A 22534-nucleotide genomic window follows, 5' to 3' on the forward strand; every position below is an offset into this window, starting at 1 on the left:
GAAATTCATATTATTTGCTTTCAAATGAGACAAGCAGTTTGCATTAATACAGCAGTGCATATCTTGTATTTTGAAAATACATATTAAAATGAGAAAATTATTAAAGTAATCACCATTTAAGTACATCAAAAGAGTTATAATTCCAATATAATTCAGTTAACCAGCAAGAACTAGGATAATTCTTTTGCACACAGCCAAACCCACATCCGCACCTGAGAGAACATATAAGAGAGCTGTGTGGACCATACAGCATCCTTCAACTTCACCTGATATACAAACAATGAAGGTGACAATAAAACCCCTTTTATAAAAAATAAGTTAAACTGATAATAATTCACCAGTTAAACATTGCTCAAAATCCCTAGCCTGTGCTGAATTATCTGATCTACCAGGAAGCACCTAGTTTGCATCATCCTGAGCTGAAAAAACAAACAAAAATAGCCAAGCTTCGCATTTCTTTCACTATTTAGAGACTCTGAGGAGGTTTAGATGGCTATACTAGCCCTACTGCATACTTAGTGAAGAGTCAGTGAGTGAGATCGCAGGCTGCTGATGTTCAACCCATGATCTCACGATTTGCCCCTTTCAGTAGAGAAAAGGGAGCAAACAAAGGAGAAAAAAAAATCAGGATGATTATGAGTTGCATCTATTTAGGCTTGGCATCAAAAAGATTAGGACAATGCACTGACTTGTAGGACCTGTGTATTTTTTTTCCACTGAATGGTGAGATCGAAGTTCAAATCAGCTTGCTGTATCAGTATAAAAGTAAGCTACGTTAGTATCTTGGTTTCCTCTGTCAGTTTGAGTCAATTCAGAAAATTCTTAGGAAACATTGACCATAATTCAAACATCATTCCTACCTCACTAATTTTAAGCTAATTTGTTTTATTATGAGGTGAGACCGTTGAAAGTTAATAGAATGAATTAGTGTTATTAGAGCTCCAATAACAATGATCATCTGGTCAACTTACCAAGCTAACAGCTTCCACATTAACACCAGCAAGGCAGAGGTGGCGGACGACTTCAAGACTCCCTGCATTAGCAGCTAGGTGCAAAGGTGTTCTTCCATACTATGTGGAGAAACAAGCATGATTAATGCAGGAAAGACAAAGATATTTAAAAAGAATGAAACAACTTCTACAATGTAACTTTTTTTTCTGGAAAGGGAAGCACTCAAATTTCTGGCACATCTCTTATCCCACAGGGACAAGGCACATCAGGAAAGGCTTCAATTGGTTGCTGTTCCACAGGGATGAAGGCAGGCTGATTTAAATGCTTATGGAGAGGTTGTCTTAGGTGATCTCCTTAATCCCAGAGTCCAATGCTCATGAATGGTGAAGTTCATTTAGCAATATTGAGATAAAAGAACACACGTGTATATCCTCAGGATTTGAGATCCGAAACAATTTTACACAAAACTTCAAAGTATATGCAACAAACTTTAAGGTGCATTGCTGGATAGCCAAATTTGATCAGGGTTTAAAACTCTTGATTCATACGGATGATAAAATCTGTCTATTAGAAATGCACTTCCTCAGAATGGGTGCTGCACTAAAACACATTTAATTTAACCTCCAAAACTGTTGCAAGTGCTTTATTTCTGTAAAATTCACGGAGGATGAAACTGTTTTCTAGTTTAATTACTTTTTCTTTTCCTCACTAAACTTGCACTAAAATGTCCAAAGATTGGCAATGAACCACAAAATAGATATTGAGGTAGACAGTTAAAAAGCTTGGTGCCAACGAATGTCTTGAAAAGAGAATGAAAGAGAGAGGAAGAGGGGGAATACCAGAGCTACCACTGACAGTGCAAATTGGGAATGCACCAGAAGTCAAAACTGAAGAACAGTTGAAATGTTCAGGACCACATGAATGGACTAAATTACAGATAAGGAGGGATAAGACAATGGAGGAATTTAAAAAAAAATAAGAAAAAAAACAAGACATCAACATGCCAAGGGTTGATGGATATAGAGGACCTTGTATTAAGATATGAGCAGCAAAATTTAGTTCATGAAGAGCAGATAGCAAAGGGATGGTCAGGATAACACAGGTATGACTGAGCTAAGAGCTAACTAAAGGCAGGAATGAAGATTTCAACAGTTCATGAGCTGACGAAGTGATGGAGATAGATAATGTTAAGAGCGTGAAATGGTAGAGCTCATGTTATGGATTAAATACAACCACAATACTGCAGCAAATCTGATTCAGTTAGGAAGGAAGGACAGAAGTGGTGGTTTGTGAATGGAATTTAAAGCAGGGAATTAAAGACAAAGTCTTCATTTAAGGAAATTTCTGCTCATTCAGTACTGCAAGACAAACAGGAGTATGACACATCACAGACCAGGTAGAGAGATAGCGGTGGCAAGCTAGAGCTTAGTAGGATTTCCATACATAAAGAACCAGAACCTATTCTGTTTTTGGATGACATTGCTAAGGGAGTGGGGAAGGAAGGAGGCAATGATGGATCCTTGATAGCCTCCAGAGGAAGTAGCAGTGCTGTTCCAGATGAATCCAATTCCATCATAGTCTTCATTCAATGAATACTTCACTCACCAACAGCAAAATCTTGCGGTACTTTGTTACACATTTATTTACTATTATAATGTAAGGTTAAGAAATTCAAATAAGACGACAAAAAAACTTAATGATGACATTACCTTATTAGTTATATCAAGGTTGCAGTTTGCATCACAAAGAGCCATAACAATAGCTATGTTGCCATCTTTGCAGGCTATGTGCAGAGCCGAATTACCATGCAGATCTTGCACATCTACAAAGCATCCTTGATTTAGTAGGTACTTCACCACGTCTATCTGGCATCTTCGTACTGCAAGGTGCAGAGCTGTGTGACCATCCTGAAAAAAAATTAAGCAATTTAAAATTCTGCAACAAAACACAAAAGGTAGAAACTGCTGTTTGCCTTTCTTTGAGTGAACCAAACCAGGCATTGGATGCCTTGAATATGCATCTTATGTGCTTCATGGCTGTTAAAGGACACATTTTGATAAATTCTTCACTTCTTGAGCAGGGTAGGAGTCAGGACGTTTCACTTAGAATTCTTTGCAACTCCTAGTCGAAAGGTGAGGAATTTAATTTAACCATCAAATGACGACCCCTTGACTCAGAGATTATGCCTGCAGTGCATATGTTCCAATTCTGTGCCATGAAACAGGGTCAAACTAATTTCTGCCCAATATGTGATATAAACTTAATGTAAAAAGAGACCTTTCTGACATAGAAAGGGAACTCTTGTTTAAGGGCAGATTAGCTTAAATTTAAATAAAACGCTGCCCTGCACCATCCCAACTCTGAAATCACCAACTCCAACTCTCAAGTAATTAATGTTATTAATGCACTTGAAGTCTGACCATCTCATGGTCCCAAGAATGCTCTGAGCATTGCAGATGCAAATGAAAGAATTGGCTGCACGCAAGGAAACCAGGACACAACTGGAACTTCCCTAATAAAGTATTAAATGGAGAAATACTTTAGCTGATGGCCATTTCCTAAAGATTTGGGCATTAATATTATATACCCTGGATATTTGCAGACGCAAGGTCTTTGCACACATGCTTCATATAACATTAGAAACTCTGCAAAAAAAAATAGCAGCAGCAGGGCAATAACTTTAGGCACAACTTGCAAATAAACAACCTAACTACTTGTTGAATTCTGTCCTGTTTGTCTCCTTTTAGGATGTCTGAAATTCCATTTCATCCTTCTGGAATAACTGTAGAACACTCACATGCATCAGTTCTCTTCCCAATTTGCTCCACTTTTTATTTCTATCCAACTAATTCCTTGTCCCATTCCTACTTAGAGTTCTTTGTTATTAAACCAGGGCCATGATTCCTCAAACCCAAGTGAAGCTCTGGTTACCTGGTTCAAATCCTGCCATCAGGAGAAGGAATTCCTGATGATTTTGCACATTAACAGATATCCTGTGACCATTTGTAAAACCAATATTCCCCATAGGAAGTAGAATGTGTGATATTCACTGCTATTAACTAGTTAAGCCTATGCACCTTATTCAAAAGCAATGATTTATCCACAATTGCTCACTTACATTTCTGGCCATCAGCTTGACATTGGAGAACTACATATACGTATGCAGATTCATACATTGGGTGGTAGTGAGGAGCCTCATAACAAAATCAAATCCCATTTTCAAAAGTCATCTTTCCCAAGACTACAACTGAGATTTTCCCAGTCTACGTGGTTCACACAGAGGGTAGTGGGTACAAGGAACCTGCTGCTAGAGGAAGCTGTGAAGGTGGGTACAATTACAACATTTAAAAGACATTTGGACAGTAGAAAAGGTTTAAAGGGATATGGGCCAAATGGGACTAGCTCCAGTAAGCACCTTGGTCAGCATGGATGAGTTGGGCCAAAAGGCCTGCTTCTGTGTTGCATGACTTTATTTATTGCAACAACTAGAAAAGATACAAGGATGATAATATTTTCTCCATTTGAAGCTTTAGATCTTTTTGCTCCTTAGTGATTTGATACCCTGTACTCATTGATCACAAAGATTTGAGTGCCCGGATGTGTTAATCTGATAAATATAGACATGTGTGAATTGCTAGCTACTTTTGTTTAATTTATGGCAAAGTAGAATTGTTGGTGTGCGTGCACAGAAATTAAAAGTTGCAGAAATGTTGAATGTGGTGAGAGCCAACAAAAAAATCCACTTTCATAATGGTTTTAGTTGCATTGTTCTAGTTCCAGAAAATCTGCTCACTTTCATTCATTATATATAGATATTTGCACTATATATTTGGTGGCATCAGCAAAGACTTTAAAATGTGTTCTCACATCAGCATTAATTTACTCTGAATTGTGTGAAGTTGACATTCATGTGCCACTCCCAACCTGTCCTCTTCCCAGCAGAACTTACTTTGTACATTTACAATTCTGTTGCCAGGATGAGAGCCAGATTCAATCACAATATCAGGAGATGCCAGTATACAGTTTTGGCCTCCAATGATCTCAACTCAATAAGTGTACTTATAGGAAGGGCTCATCTTCTTTACAGCAGCATTGCTGAAAGTAGTAATCAGAATGCTCATCACAGTGCAAGAGCAATCTGGGAAGAAAGGGTCTGTTGCCATAAAATGGTTTTCAAAAAGGAGAAGTGATTCATTGATAAACCATGTGCTCCATGTGAGGAGAGCATGACCAATGCTGTAATATCAATGTTGCAAGAACATACAAGTATTGTGACATTGGAAAGGAGCAAAAAAAGTATTATCATCTTCACAGGGTATACTGCTAAAATAATAACAGAGCCAATGTGTTATTATTGGCTCTATGGCTAGCACTGAAGTCTAAAGGAAAACACACCAATACAGTGTGGATTGGAAAATCAATCATCTCCCAAGGACTGGTAGCATTATGAAGTGGCACAATCAAACAGTAATCAAGTTATGTGCTCAAAACTGACCGTGTCAACTTCATCCATGTCTGCACAATGTTCCATCAGACATTCCACAATATCCACATAGCCTCTTGCAGATGCAGTCAAGAGAGGTGTCTCTCCTTCTTTATTTTTAATGTGAACATCACAGTCAGCTTCACAGAGTGCTTTGGCCACTGCATAGTAACCATGCCATGCTGCACAGTGCAATGGGGTTTCTTGTTCCTGGTACAAAGAAAAAATAAGGGGAATTAAAATTTTAGTAATAGTGAATAAATTAGGTACAATTACAATCAAGTATTAAAGGATAATGGAACTAGAAATGTTGCAGTGGTGAAAGAATAACACACCAGTGCAATTTAAAAAGAGTGAACTGATTATGCATTGAGAATCATTGATTATGAAAATGCAAGATCTAAGACAAATCTTTGAATGGCACCACTTCAAAATAACCTGCATCCTGACTCATGCAAATAAATATGAATATATGAAATAGGAACAGGAATGGTCCATTCAATCCCTCAAACATTCTGCTATTTAATAAGATCATGGCTGATCTGATTGTAACCTCAACTCCTGTCTACCCACTGTAACCTTTCACCCGTTGCTTATCAATATCTACCTACCTTTGCCTTAAGAATATTCTAAGGTTCTGGTTCCACCAGCTTTGAGGGTGTATTCAGGACTCAAACACTCAGAGAAAATTTCTTGCTTCCATTTTAAATGGATAAGCCTTCATTTTTTAGCATTGACCCTTAGTTCTAGATTCATCCACAAGAGGAATCATCCTCTCCTCATCCACTCTGTAAAGATACTTCAGGATCTTATGTTTAAATCAACTGCATCCTCACTTTTCTAAAATCCTACAGATACAAATACATCCTGTCTAAACTTTCCTCATAAGGCAATCCACCCATTTCAGGTATTGATCCAGTAAACCTCCTCTCAACTATTTCCAATTCATTAACATCCTTCCCTAAACAAGGAGACCAATATCGTACATAGTATTCAACTGCAGTCCTATCAATATTGTACATAACTGAAGCATAACTTCCCTATATTTGTGTTCAATTCCCCTAGCAATAAACAAAATGTTCCGTTAGCTTTACCACTTACTTCCAGTACCTCCATACTAGTCTTTTGCCAGTGATGCACTAGGACGTGTCAATAGCAGAGGTAATGAGTGTTCAGGGTGATGAATGGGTCACTAGGCGCATGGGCTGATTTGCCCTGAATGGTGTTGAACTTCTTGAGTGTTGTTGGAGCCTCACTCACCCAGGCAAATTTCAAGTATTCCACCAGACTCCTTTATTTATTGACATTTTCATTTGTACATGTCACTGACTAGCTAAGCATTTATTACCCCATTCCTAATAGCCCTTGAACTGATTGGCTTGCAAGGCCATTTCATTAAGAGTCCACCACAATGCCCAAGGGTCCGATGTCACACATAAGCTCAAGCAGGCAAGGATAACAGACAAGGATAGCAGATTTCTCTCTCTAAAATATGTATGTGAACTGAATGGGTTTTTAATGACAATTCAGTAATTTCATGGTCAACATTACTGATGGAAGCTTTTTATTCCAGATTTAAAAGCACTTAAGCATACTATCTCACCATACCCAACTGAGCAGCTGGTTTAATTTTTTTAAAAACTTTGTTGTGATGGTAATGTTTATAAGACCAACAGCATTTTCAAAAATCATACTTTATACATCACTTTAAAATAAATAAATGGATATCAGAAAGTTCCTCTTCACAAAAAGTAATCAACCCATGTAAATCCCTGGTCATTTAACAGTTAAGTATTGCAAAGGGAAAATTTTGGTGGATATCTTTTGGCTTTGGACTGACCATCCAGATAAAAGTCAAAATGTTGATTTCTTTCTTAAAATAGAAAACATGGGCTTATCAAGGGTTTGAATCAGTAAATGCATGATGTGATTCTACACCAAAGAGTGCCAGGTTTGATTATGGGTTTTGGCTTAGCTAGCTGATCTCAGCTACAATCAGAGTGATGCTAACATCTATTATCTGTGATCTCTCTTTCTTAGATCTATTTGGCAGCTCTTGCTAAAGCGCAAATTGGATAATGTAGCAGGACAGAATTGTGCTTTGGTGTTTTGTGATCTGAAGGTCAAAAACTTGCTGACTGCTGTCAAGGGGTTCCACACAAATTAGCCACTCCTGTAAGAATCATACCTCAGCACAAGCAGCAAATTATGAAAGGAAAAGGCAGCTCTCAAGAACATCATCATATTTCCATGATATTTCACTGAAAACCTTTTGAAATATTACATTTGCCTTTGAAAACCATGAGCAATAATTTATGAATAGTACAATTGTGAACTCTGAATCTGGAAGTGCAAAGTACACTGCTTTATATCCTGTGCATAGTCCATAAATGTCAAGTATCCTTGCTAACATTTATGTTTCTTTATTGCCCATGTGTTAAATCATCAATGCAATAAATCTGTGTTGTTTAAACTTAGAATCAGTACTGAACAGAAATTAGATTTGACAGATCATTTTTAGGGGTCATAAGTGCTGCAAATTTGCTGGCTAAGGCTTTAAATAGAATTGCTTGATATAGTTAATAAGTGTATAAATCATTGACTGCAAGCAGGCTGAACTGCAAGTATCTTTGCATTCTATTTAATATATTTGTATTCTACCTTCAATCAATCACATATTTGTCATTTATGCCGTCTCATTTTTATATTGTTTTTCTCACTGCTGATGAAAGTTTCTAGTTTAGAGAACTCTGCCAGAACTACAGAACCTGACTACTGAAAGGTGAATGAGAAGCTCCCAGGACTTCTTGCGTTTGTCCTAGCAGGGAACAGACAGGTGTTTGGCCTTATCCCGATCTCGTCATAAGACAATCCCACAAAAGGAGATTAGCCTGAGGGACAATTACACCAAATTACTTATGGTTTTGGCCAAACCTGATGCTTTGATCGATATTACAGATTATCTGATTTTTACATTGGGCATTCACTGTGCAAAAAATTTGGCTGTTGTGTTTCCTACAGTAACTAAACTTCCAAACTCTTAACAAGCTTGACATTAGAACCATAGAAAAACTACAGCACAGAAAACAGGCCATTCGGCCCTTCTAGTCTGTGCCGAAACATTATTCGGCTAGTCCCATTTACCTGCCCCCAGCCCATACCCCTCCAGACCTCTCTCATCCATGTATCTATCCAATTTACTCTTAAAAGTTAAGAGCAAGCCCTCATTTACCACATCAGATGGCAGCCCATTCCACACTCCCACCACTCTGAGTGAAGAAGTTCCCTCTAATGTTCCCCCTAAACCTTTCCCCTTTCACCCTAAAGCCATGTCCTCTCGTACTTATCTCTCCTAATCTAGGTGGAAAGAGCCTACTTGCATTAACCCTGTCTGTGCCCCTCATCATTTTATAAACCTCTATCATATCTCCCCTCATTCTTCTCAGCTCCAAGGAATAAAGTCCTAACATCACAAGATCACAAGATAAGGGAGCAGAAGCAGGCCATTCGGCCCATCGAGTCTGCTCCAAGGAAAAGGGAAAAAGAAATGGGGTGGGAAAAAAAAACTATTCTAATCCCATTTGCCAGCCTTATCCCCATATCCCTTGATACCCTGACTATTTAGATATCTGTCTATCTCCTCCTTGAATACCCCCACTGATCTGGCCTCCACTGCTGTGCGTGGCAAGGAGTTCCACAATTTTACCACCCTCTGGGTAAAGAAACTTCTCCTCATCTCTGTCTTGAAACTGTACCCTCTAATTCTAAGATTGTGCCCTCTGGTCCTGCACACGCCCACCAAGGGAAACAGCCTAGCCACATCTACTCTATCCTTACCTGTCAACATTTTAAATGTCGCTACGAGGTCCCCTCTCATCCTTCTGTACTCCAGCGAGTACAGTCCAAGAGCTGACAAACGCTCATCATACTTAAGCCCTTTCATTCCTGGAATCATTCTCGTAAATCTCCTCTGAACCCTCTCCAACGTCAGCACATCCTTCCTAAGATGCGGGGCCCAAAACTGCGCACAGTATTCCAAATGAGGCCTCACTAGCGCCCCGTAGAGCCTCATCAACACTTCCTTACTTTTATACACTATACCTCTCGAGATGAATGCCAACATAGCATTCGCTTTCTTAACCACCGATCCAACCTGGTGGTTAACTTTTAAGGTATCTTGTATGAGTACCCCCAAGTCCCTTTGTACTACCGCACTATCAATCTTCTCTCCTTCTAGATAATAATCTACCCGCTTATTTCTACTTCCAAAGTGTACAACTGCACATTTCTCAACATTGAATCTCATCTGCCATTTCCTTGCCCATTCTCCTAAACTGTCTAGGTCCCTCTGCATTCTTTCTATTTCCTCTATGCTCCCTACTCCTCCACTTATCTTGGTGTCATCCGCAAACTTAGCCACACAACCATTTATTCCATCATCCAAATCATTGATGTACAAGGTAAAAAGGAGAGGCCCCAACACCGACCCTTGCGGCACACCACTAGTAACCGGTAACCAACCAGAACGAGATCCTTTTATTTCCACCCTTTGCTTCCTGCCAACCAGCCAATTCTCCACCCATTTTGCTACCCTGCCCATAATTCCATGACCTCTCATCTTATTAATCAGTCTCTTGTGAGGCACCTTATCAAAGGCCTTTTGAAAGTCTAAATACACAACATCTACCGCCTCTCCCTTATCCACCCTACCTGTGATTTCTTCAAAAAACTCCAATAGGTTGGTCAGACAGGACCTCCCCTTCACAAAACCATGTTGACTAGGTCCTATCTTGCCTTGCGCCTCTAGGTATTCGGTAACCTCCTCCTTGAGGATAGACTCCAATAATTTTCCCACCACTGACGTCAGACTAATAGGTCTGTAATTGCCTTTGTGCTGCCTCCCACCTTTCTTATACAACGGAACTACATTCGCTACCCTCCAGTCCTCCGGAACCATGCCAGAATCTATCGATTCCTGAAAAATAATCGCCAACGCCTCCACTATCTCCACAGCCACCTCCTTCAGAACCCGGGGATGCACCTCATCCGGTCCGGGAGACTTATCAGCCTTAAGCCCCTTTAGTTTTCCAAGCACCTTCTCCCTATTAATCTCAATTGAACTCATCTCCAATTCGTGAGACTCCTGACTAATGGGCACATTGCTTATGTCCTCCACGGCGAAGACCGATGCAAAATATTCATTCAATTCCCCTGCCATCTCACTATCATCCATTATAATACCTCCTGCACCGTTATCAATTGGTCCTATGTCAACCCGTGTCTCTCTTTTATTCCTTATGTATTTAAAAAAACTCTTAGAATCCTTCCGAATGTTGTCCGCCAGCTTCCTTTCGTAACTCATCTTTGCTTTCCTAATGACCTTCTTAGTTTCTCTCTGCAGATTTTTAAAATCGTTCCAATCTTCTGTTTTCCCACTAATTTTTGCTACTTTGTACGCCGCCCCTTTTGCTTTTATTTTATCCTTCACCTCCCTCGTTATCCACATCTGTGCCTTTATTCCATTCAAAACCTTCTTTTTTCTTGGAATATATCTGTCCTGCATTGTCCTTATTTCCTGTAGAAATTTCTTCCATTTTTCCTCTGCCGTCCCTCCAGCTAACTTACTCCTCCAATCAATTTGGGCCAACTCATCTCTCATACCTTTGTAATTTCCCTTATTCCACTGAAATATCGATACACCAGTTATCAGCTTCTCCTTCTCAAACTTGAAACTAAACTCAATCATATTGTGATCACTTGTTCCCAGTGGTTCCTTTACCTTTAGTTCCCTAATCACCTCGGGTTCACTACACAGCACCCAATCCAAAACAGCCGATCCCCTGGTGGGCTCCTCAATAAGTTGCTCCAGAAAAACATCCCTTAGACATTCCACAAACTCACTCTCCTGAGTACTACCGCCTTGCTGCATTTCCCAGTCCACCTTCATGTTAAAATCCCCCATAATTATCTTCACATTGTCACTCTGACATGCTTTTTCTATCTCAATCTGCAACTTATGGTCCACTTCCTGACTGCTGTTCGGGGGCCTATATATGACTGCTATTATTGTTCTTTTACCCTTGCTATTTCTCAGCTCCACCCATAAGGATTCCACCTCCTCTGACCCAATGTCCTTCCTTTCTATTGATTTTATATCGCTACTAACCATCATGGCCACACCTCCCCCTCTGCCTACCCTCCTATCCTTCCTATATACTGTATACCCCTTGACATTCAGTTCCCAATCACATCCATCATGAAGCCACGACTCAGTGATTGCAACGATGTCATATTTATTAACCTGTAGTTGTGCCACTAGGTCATCTACTTTATTCCTGATGCTACGTGCATTTAAATATAGTATGTTTAGACTGGTATCTGCTATTGATTTTATTGTACCTCTATTGATCAGCAGATTATCCTGACTTTCTACCTGTCCATCCTTCTTACTATCTTCGCTACCTACTATCTTAGACATGTTCGTGTAGACCTCATCCCCTATCCTAACATTCGGTATCCGAACATCCTCATCCCCGATCCTAACATTCTGTATCCTAACATCCGGATTTGTTGTACTTCTATTATTCAATCTTTCCTTATAACTCAACTCCTGAAGACCCGGCAACATTCTTGTACATCTCCCCTGCACTTTTTCAATCTTACTGACATCCTTCCTGTAGTTCGGCAACCAGAACTGCACACAATATTCTAAATTTGGTCTCACTAATGACTTATACAACCTCACCAAAACATTCCAACTCCTATACTCAATACTTCGATTTATAAATGCCAGGATGCCAAAAGCCTTTTTTTTTTACAACCCTGTCTACCTGTGACTCTACTTTCAAGGAATTATGTATCTGAACTCCCAGATCCCTTTGTTCCTCCACACTCCTCAGTGCCCTACCATTTACTGTGTATGTCCTCCCTTGATTTGTCCTCCCAAAATGCAACACCTCATGCTTGTCTGCATTAAATTCCATCTGCCATTTTCTGGACCATTTTCCCATTTGGTCCAGATCCCCCTGCAAGCTTTGAAAGCCTTCCTCACTGTCCACTACACCTCCAATCTTAGTGTCATCCGCAAACTTACTAATCCAATTTACCACATTATCGTCTAGATCATTGATATATACAACAAACAACAATGGCCCCAACACAGATCCCTGAGGCACACCACTAGTCACAGGCCTCCAATCTGAGAAACAACCATCCACAACCACTCTCTGTCTTCTCCCACTCAGCCGATTTCGAATCCAGTTTACAACCTTTCCATGGATACCCATTGACTGAACCTTCTGAACTAATCTCCCATGTGGGACCTTGTGAAAGGCCTTACTAAAGTCCATGTAGACAACATCCACAGCCTTACCTTCATCTACTTTCTTAGTGACCTCCTCAAAAAACTCCACAAGATTCGTTAAACACAATCTACCACGCACAAAGCCATGCTGACTATCCTTAATCAACCCTTGGCTGTCCAAATACTTATATGTCCTATCTCTCACAACACCTTCCAATAATTTACCCACTACTGATGTCAGGCTCACTGGCCTGTAATTACCCGTTTTACTCTTTGAGCCTTTCTTAAACAATGGAACAACGTGAGCTATCCTCCAGTCCTCTGGCACCGCACCTGTGGCTAAGGACATTTTAAATATATCTGCCAGGGCCCCTGCAATTTCTACACTAGTCTCTCTCAAGGTCTGAGGAAATATCTTGTCAGGCCCTGGGGATTTATCTACCTTTATTCACTGTAAAGCATCAAGTACCTCCTTTTTAATCTCTATATGTTCCATGACACTAGTGTTTGTTTCCCTTCCTTCCATATCCACAATGCTAGTTTCCTGAGTAAATACTGATGCAAAAAAAAACTGTTAAGACCTCCCCCATCTCCTGAGGCTCCACGCATATACGACCACTCTGATCTTCTAGGGGACCAATTCTGTATCTTACTATCCTTTTGCTCTTAATATACCTGTAGAAACCCTTTGGGTTTACCTTCACATTATCTGCCAAAGCAGCCTCACGTCTTCTTTTTGCCTTCCTGATTTCCTTTTTTTAGTATTTTCTTACATTTCCTATACTCTTCAAGTACCTCATCCGTTCCTAGTTGCCTATACCTGCTATACAACTCTCTCTTTCTCTTAACCAGCTCACCAATATCCCTTGAAAACCAAGGTTCTCTATGCTCGTTACCCTTGCCTTTAATCCTGACAGGAACATATAAACTCTGCACTCTCAAAATTTCATCTTTGAAGTCTTTCCATTTACTGAGCACATCCTTGCCAGAAAATAACTTATCCCAATCCACCCTACCTAGATCCTTTCTCATTTCCACAAAATTGGCCTTTCTCCAATTTAGAACCTCCACTCGAGGACCAGACCTTTCCTTATCCATAATTATCTTGAAACTAATTGCATTATGGTCACTGGACCCAAAATGCTCACCTACACATACTTCTGTCACCTGACCTGCCTGGTTCCCTAATAGGAGATCAAGTATTGCATTCTCTCTCATTGGTACCTCTATATATTGATTTAGAAAACTTTCCTGAACACATTTGACAAATTCCAAGCCATTCAACCCTTTTGCAGTGTGGGAGCCCCAGTCAATATGTGGAAAGTTAAAATCCCTTACTGTTACAACTTTCTGTTTCTTACATCGGTCTGCTATCTCCCTACAGATTTGTTCCTCCAATTCTCTCTGACTATTGGGCGGTCTATAATACAACCTTATTAGTGTGGCCACACCTTTCCTGTTCCTCAGCTCCACCCATATGGCCTCTGTAGACGAGACGGGCATGAAAACCACAAGGGGAATTCAGGAAGGAAAGAAACAAAGCAGGAAGTGGAGGGTAGAAAATAGTAAGCAAAATAGAGAACAGAAACAAAAGGCAGGTAGAAAATAGGGTCAAAGTACAGTAAAAGTATTAAATTGACCATTGTTAACTATGCTACGTCTTAATGTGCACAGAATTCACAGCAAGGTGGATAAAATAATTGCACAAATAGTAGTGAATGGGTGTGATCTAATTGCCATTACAGAAATGATCAAACAAAGTGACCAAAGTCAAGAGTTGCACGTTCAAGGATATTTGATGTTTAGGATATCCAAGCAGAAAGGAAAATGCGTTGTATGGTGCAATTAATAAGAAAGGGGACCAGTGCAGTGGTAAGAAATGACCTTGGCTCAGCAGAGCATGATGTGGAATTACAATCAATTTGGAAAGAGCTAAGAAATAGCAATGCACAGAAAACATTATTACTGTTATTTGTAGGCCACCAAATAGTAGTTGAAATACTGGGCATAAATCAGGAAATCTTACTGCATGTAATTGGGATAGTACAGGAATCATGGGGGACTTGTCTGGACTGGTCAAATTCACAGTCATGAGATGGAAGACAAATTTAGGAAATGCATGTAATGGTTTTTTTTCTGATCAATGTGTTGAGGAACTATCTTGAGAAAAGGCAATTTCAGATCTAATTTTGTGCAACAATAAAGGGTTAACAGATGATCTTATTGTATGGGATCCTTAAAGAAAGAGTGACCATAGCATGATAGAGTTTTTCATGGAGCTGGAAAATGAAGTGGTTTAATCTAAGACTAGCAGCCTAAATCTAAACAAAGGAACCAATAAAAAGGTATGAGGGTGAGTTGGCTGGGATAGATTGGGGAGCTTCATTAAAAGGCACAATGGTGAATGAGCAATGGCTAACATTTAAGAAACAAATGCAAAAACTGCAACAATTATGCATTCCTTTCTGCCACAAAGGAAAAGCCATCCTACTATGGCTAACAAATGAAGTTAAGGATCATATTAGATCCAAAGAGAAGTCATATAAGGTTGCCAGAACAAGTAGCAATCCAAGGATTGACTATTTAGAATTCAGTGAGAAAGGATCAAGAGATTGGCTACCAGATATAAAACAAAGCATGACAGAGCATGTAAGGAACAAAAAGCAGATAGTAAAAGCCTCTACAAGTATGTAAATAGAAAAAAAGATTAGTAAAGACAATGGTACTTCTTTACAGTCAGAAATGTAAGAATTCGTAATGGGCAAGATGGAAATGGCACAGCTATTAAACAAATATTTTGGTTTTGTCTTCATGGATGCAAACACAAATAATTTCCCAAAAATAATAGGGAACCAGGAGGTCTAATGAAGAGAGGAATTAAAGGAAATTAGTAGCAAAGTGCTGGAGAAATTGATGAGACTGGAAAGTGATTAAGTCCCCAGAATGTGATAATAGGCATCCTAAAGTACCAAAAGTAGCAGCCATGAAAACAGTGGCAAAGTTCTTCCAAAATTTTTCCAAGCAACTTCTTTCAAAATTTGTTTGATTATAGAATGGTCCCTGCAGATAGGAGGGTGGCAAATATAACCCCACTATTTAAAAAGGGTGGGAAAAGAGAAGAGAGGGAACAACAGTTCCTGATATTATTGAATATCAGTAGTAGAGAAAATGCAGGAGTGTATTAGAAAGATGTGAAATTTATAAAATATCAATGGGATCAGATAAAGTTAACATGGATTTATGAAAGGGTACTCAAGTTTGATAAACCTAATAGAGTTTTGAGGATGTAACCAGTAGAATTGATAAGGATGAGGCAGTGGATGTAAGGTGTTTAAATTTTCAGAAGGCCTTTAATGAAGTCCTACTTAAGAGCTCAGTGTGCAAAGTTACAATACAAGGGATTGGGGTAATACACTGGATTGAAACTTGGTTCACAGGCAAGAATAAATGGGTCTTTTTCAGTGTGCAGGCAGTGACTAATGGTATACCACAGGAATCAGTGTTTGGGGGTCCATTTATTCACAATAATCATCTATGATTTGGATAAAGGACCCCAAATGTAATGTGTCTAAGTTTGCCCATGACACAAAGCTGGGTGGGCCTCTTAACTTATGAGGAAGATGCAAAGAGACTTTAAAGGTGATTTAGACATGAGGGAGTACGTAAAAACATGGCAGACACAATATAAAGTGGATAAATGTGAAGTTATTTACTTTAGCATGAATGCTTACATACAAAGGGATTTGTCCGTTCTTGTACACCAAGCATTGACAGCAAACATGCAAATGGAACAAGCAGTAAAGGTGGCAAATAGTATACCATCTTCCAATGTAAGAAGATTTGATACAAGAGCTAGGATGTCTCTCCACAATGATACAGGACCTTTGTAAGGTCATACCTAGAGTACTGTGTACAGCTTTTGGCTCCTTACCACGGGAAGAAAAACTTACCACTGAGGGAATGCTACATCAGATTGAAGCCTGGAATGGCAGTGCTGTTGTACGAGGAGAGATGAGGTCCAATAGGTCTTTTATCACCAGAGTTTAGAAGGATGAAAGGAAATCTCATTGAAGCCACAAAATTCTGACAGGGCTCGACAGGGTGGATACAGGGAAGATGTTTCCCTTGGCTTTGAAGGTCTGAGAGTGACTAGAACCAGGGTCTCTGTCTCATGATACAGTGCAAGGTATTTAGGACTGAGATGAGGAGAATTCCCGTCACTCAGTGAGTGATGAGACTATGGAATTCTCTGTGCAGACCAAATTGCTGGATATATTTGAGAAGGAGATAGATACATTTCTGGACCCAAAAGGCATCAAGGGGAATCGGAAGAGAACCAGAATATATTTGGAGATGGAGGATCAGCCATGATTGTATTGAACGGTGAAGTGGGCTCCAAGGAACATAAGGCATATTTCTGCTTCAATTTCTCCTATATTTGTAAAGCACATGACTCATTGTAAATGCTTTCGATGTGAAAGGGATTATAACATTTTCTTGAGGGAAAAAAATCAGGTTTGCAAACAAGTTTCCCACTGTTCAATAATACAGTGCACAAGACTTCCAATCGTCTGCCCTTATGGTTCTCTAATTGCAGCAACATCTATTATAGTGAATACCAAAACATACATCCCTTGAAGCGATTAAGTGACTTCTGCAAAAAGCAAAACATAAATTCATATTCTATACTGGCCATTTGATTTGTTTCCTGTGAGTAGATTTCAATTTCCAGAGGGAGGACAGGGATAATTAAAGGGTGTCTCCAAACAGGAATTAAGAATAGTATTACCAGAGGTCAGGAAACAATTAGGGCAATCCACTTCCTTAGTTGACTAATGGCATGTCATGTCAAGAAAAAGGGTAATGAAATTGCTGTTCAAGAAAAACTGAGAATAGAGCATTATGAATAATCTTCACATGACACAAATATTATTTGGTCTTCAAATGTTGTCAACAATGTAAACTATATCCATCATTAGGCCTGTTACTAATCCATGCCAAATGGTCAAGATTCGTAGTAAGTACCGGATTAGCGGATCTCACTGAGCCAGTTGTACAGAAATCTGGTCTCATTATTACCAGATAATGAAACGTAGGTTTTTAAAAAGAAATTTGTGCTTCAGATCAGTTCTCAGTAAAACCTGTTAGAAAGTATTGCATGGATACAAGTTGAAGATGGGTTGAAGGGCAGATGTGAACATCCACCTGCCACATGGCCCACGCTCAGCCTCATTAGAGGGAAACAGTTTGGATGAGCCACTTGAGGGCTACGGCACAATGGAATATCCCTCCATTATGTTCGTATCCTCGGATCAAGAATAAGAAATGATTTTTTTTTGTACAAAGGCAAGTTTGTGAATTAAGTAAAAGGGAAACTTTAAAAAAAAACGCATTGTGTGATTAGTGTCTGGAATGCACTGCCAGCAGTGGTAGTGGAAGCTGATTCAATTGTAGCATTCGAAAGGGTGCTAGACAAGGATCTGAAAGGGAAGAATTTGGAGGACCATGGGAAGAGGGCTATAGGGTGGGAGTAGTTAGATTGCCCTTATGTCGAGCTGGTATGGATTTAAAGGGCTGAAGGCCCCCTTTTCCTGCTGTTGCATTGTAACAGATGTGTAGAATCCTCTGTTGAAACATAAAGCTAAACTAATTCCAAAAACATGTGCAAGAAAATGCTTACTGAATTCAATCTTTCCAAGTCTATCGAGATGAGGTAAATGCAATGAATAAACAAGTTTTTAAGTAACACTTAAGTGTTTACTGCTTCAAAGGACAATATTTTCATCAACATCTCTGGTACTTGGCTGTACATGGTTAACTCCACCATTACAGATTCATTTTGAATACAGGAGCAATTTTCAATGTCTTAAGACAAACCATCAAATTTAGTTTCTTTACAGTCTCCTTGGAAGGCAAATGGGTAGAGTGAAAGACTATATTGCATTACATTCCCAGGTGGAATTCTTTATCCCAGTTCCCTTCCACATTCATTGCATAATCATTAATCAGCTGATTATGTGCACATCCTAATACCACAGAGAATCAAAAAGAGTCAAGTTGAATTGAAATGTAATTTTTAATATGGCAGATCTACTTTACATGCTCTTACCCTGTCTTGAAGATCTGGATTAACACCGATTTTGCAGAGGTATTGCACAACTTCAACATTACCATAACGAGCTGCTACATGGAGGGCAGTTTCACCAGACTACAGTAAAATATAAACAAAAATAAAAGTTAAAAATCTGACTAAACCCAAACTAAAATCCACCATAGTGTTTAAGCTCCATTTATAAAGACTCATTTCATATCGACATTTGCTATGGGACTTTCTAAATACAAAGCATTTAAAAATGCATCAATGCTTGGCTGCCTCACACAAGACTTTTTTAAAAAGTTAGAGATGGATAAGTAATAATTACAAAACAATAGTCTTACGGAGATACATCTACAGGAAATCAAAATAAAGACCAGAAGGAGTCAAAATTTGATGGAGAGAGCAGGTGGAGTAGAGTGGGAAGATGAAGGAAGTGAAGAGCAAAAGATTTGCAAGTTCAACAGAGCTAATAACAAGATTAGTCAACACGGCTATAATTAGGCCACCCTCTTGTCAAGAACAGTTAAACAAACACAACTGCATAATAAATGGAGGTCCCTGGAACCTCTGAGTTTTAAGGAGAACTCAGTGTTGCAATACAGGCACTACAGGATTGGAAATACAGCAGATTGGAGTGGCAGCACTCCTGCTTATGCATACATTGAAGCTACAATGCCAACCTTCCAAATAGAAAAACCATTAGGTTATGGGTGGAACTGACACGACTTCTGAAGATCAGTTCCAATGTACCCTTTATTGTAACTAACCATAGGGATTTTGGTTTCTGCTCCTCCTTCATCCTCAAATACATTCCAGATTAGTCCCACCCAGTACCATGTGACACATCCAATCACATCAGGTTATCCTATGCTTGGATCCCAACAATCACAATCTTATACACCATAAAACTATAAAATCAACTGTTTGGCATTTTCAGAATTAGATTAGTTAACCCAAAACACAATATATAAAAAAAAAATCAGAAACAAAATAGAATGCTGGAAAAAGTCAGCAGGTCTGCGACTCAAAATGTTTACTGTTTCTCTTTTCAGATGCTGCCTGACCTGCTGTTTTTCCAGCATTTTCTAATTTTGGTATTTGTTTATTGTCACTTGTACCAAGGTACAATTGAAAAACTTGTCTTGCATACTGTTCGTACAGATCAATTTATTACACAGTGCATTGAGGTAGTACAGGGTAAAAGCAATAATAGAATACAGAGTAAAATGTCACAACCACAGTGCATTGCGGGTAGACAATAAGGTGCAAGGTCAAACAAGGTAGATTGTGAGGTCAAGAGTCCATCTTATCGTATAAGGGAACTGTTCGATAGTCTTATCACCATGGGATAGAAGCTGTCCTTGAGCCTGGTGGTACGTGTCCTCAGGCTCCTGTATCTTCTGCCTGATGGGAGAGGAGAGAAGAGAGAATGACCCGGGTGGGTGTGATCTTTGATAATGCTGGCTGCTTCACCAAGGCAGTGAGAGATATAGACAGAGTCCATGGAGGGGAGGCTGGTTTCCGTGGTGTGCTGGGCTGTGTCCACAACTCTGCAGTTTCTTGCAGTCCTGGGCAGAGCAGTTGCCATACCAAACCGTGATGCATCCAGATAGGATGCTTTCTATGGTGCATCGATAAAAGTTGGTGAGTGTCAAAGGGGACATACCAAATTTCTTTAGCCTCCTGAGGAAGCAGCGGTGCTGGTGAGCTTTCTTGGCTGTGGCCTCTACATGGTTGGACCAGGACAGGCTATTGATGATATTCACTCCTAGGAACTTGAAGTTCTCAACCTTCTTGACCTCAGCACCATTGATGTAGACAGGTGCATGTACACTGCCCTCTTTCCTGAAGTCAATGACCAGCTCTTTTGTTCTGCTGACATTGAGGGAAAGATTGTTGTCAATGACAACATGTCACTAAGCTCTCTATCTCCTTCCTGTACTCCAACTCATCATTATTTGAGATATGGCCTACTACGGTGGTATCATCTGCAAACTTGTAGATGGAGTTAGAGCAGAATCTGGCCACGCAGTCATGAGTATATAGGGAGTGGAGTAGAAGGCTGAGGATGTAGCCTTGTGGGGCACGAGTGTTGAAAGTAATCATGTTGGAGGTATTGCTGCCTATCCTCACTGATTGCGGTCTGTTGGTCAGAAAGTCAGATTTCCAGCACTTGCAGTATTTTGTTGATTTTCATGAAATCATATTTCCTCTGCAGCTGTTAACATTGGTTAAGTGATAGAGACAAATTTCTCATCAGAATATCCATGAAAAATTGAGCCGCACAGTCCAGCGAAGTCCTCAGCTTAAACCCGGTCTATGCAGAACTAACCGATTATCTGTAAGAACATCAGTTAAACAACAAGTGGCACAAGATCAACATTCATTTCATTCCAAGATGCTTCACAGCAGTTGAAGAAAAGACTGTTCAAAAGCAAGGAAGGATTTTAAGTAGTAGAATATCAGACAAGGTTCCCTCTCTCAATTGCGATCCAGCAACTTCTCTAACAACATCTTGTTAGTAGAACTGAAACTTAAGGGATTAAAGTGCAGTGGCCACATGAACACGAGAGAGTTGTGGCAACTGGTTGCTTTGCAGACTGCAGGAAAATACACAGTGGTGTTCCCCAGCAACCAGTGTTAGAACAACACCTTTCTAAATTTGTGAATGTCATGAAAATCAAAAACATAATGAAGAACGAGGAGAAAGGTAACAGATTCCAAAAAGGCAGGCAGACAAGTAAAATGGGCAGACACGCAGCAGATGACATTTAAAACAACGAAGTGTGAAATGATTTACTCACGTAAGAACAAAATCACAGAAACTTAAGGCAGGGAAGGAGACCATTTAGCACATCCTGTTTCCACACCAGTATAGAAAGCTACCCAGAAAAATCATACATCCCAGCTCTTGATATATCTATAAGGAACAAGTGCTTATCCAAATAGATTTTTAAAAAATATGTAACGAGGCTTTCAGTTTCCACCATCCTTTTAGGCAGAGTTCGAAATACATCTCTGATCCCAACAGTTTAATCTTTTGAGTGAATTTTTGTTCCTCTACCAGTTTACATGCCTAGTTACTTATCTCACAGCTAAGGGAAATCAGGTTCTTCCTATTCAGCCTCTCATAATTTTATAGAGATCTTAAAATATTCTCTCAAGTGCCATTGTGCCAAAGAAATCAGCTTCAGCCTGCTCAATCTTTCCTCACATCAAAAATTCTCCACCCAAGCAATTCTCCTATAATTCTCCTCTGCACCCCCTCTACTGTCATCACATTCTTCATGTCATGTGATAATGAGAACAGTGCACAGTGCTCTAGCTGTGGCCTAGAGTTTTAGAAATTCCCTTAGCAATAAAAGAAAGCATTCCTTATGCCTCCTTATATTCTTTATGATAGTCCACTACCTTCATGGATCGTGAATGAGGAGAGGTAATTTTATTTGAATGCAGGATCAGAGAGGTATATATTCACATATTTTTGCAGTTGGTATGCCAAATTGATAAGACAATTAATAAGGAATTACTGTCATTTTAGGAAGCAGCATGACTTCTAACACAGTAAGAAAAATGTCAAAGGTCATTGAGGAAATTTACTGGAAATGGGACCCAGGATGAAACACTGGGACTGTTCTCCTTAAAGTACAGAAGAGATTTTGAAAGACTTTCAAAATTTTGAAGTTTTAATGGAGTAAGT

The 22534-nt window shown here is 39.5% G+C and overlaps 1 protein-coding gene across 1 annotated transcript in view; it reads right to left on the reverse strand.

Annotated features, from left to right (window-relative positions):
* Positions 1-22534, reverse strand: part of dapk1 (death-associated protein kinase 1) — a 167165-nt gene that overhangs the window by 52641 nt on the left and 91990 nt on the right. The window contains exons 15-18 of the mRNA XM_052019586.1: positions 18847-18945; positions 5447-5644; positions 2661-2858; positions 972-1070 (exon numbers count right to left, since the gene is read on the reverse strand). Coding sequence (XP_051875546.1) covers positions 972-1070; positions 2661-2858; positions 5447-5644; positions 18847-18945 — 594 coding nt within the window. The remainder of the gene's footprint in view (positions 1-971; positions 1071-2660; positions 2859-5446; positions 5645-18846; positions 18946-22534) is intronic.

The sequence above is a fragment of the Pristis pectinata genome, chromosome 7 (assembly GCF_009764475.1).
Source record: "Pristis pectinata isolate sPriPec2 chromosome 7, sPriPec2.1.pri, whole genome shotgun sequence".
Lineage (NCBI taxonomy): Eukaryota > Metazoa > Chordata > Chondrichthyes > Rhinopristiformes > Pristidae > Pristis > Pristis pectinata.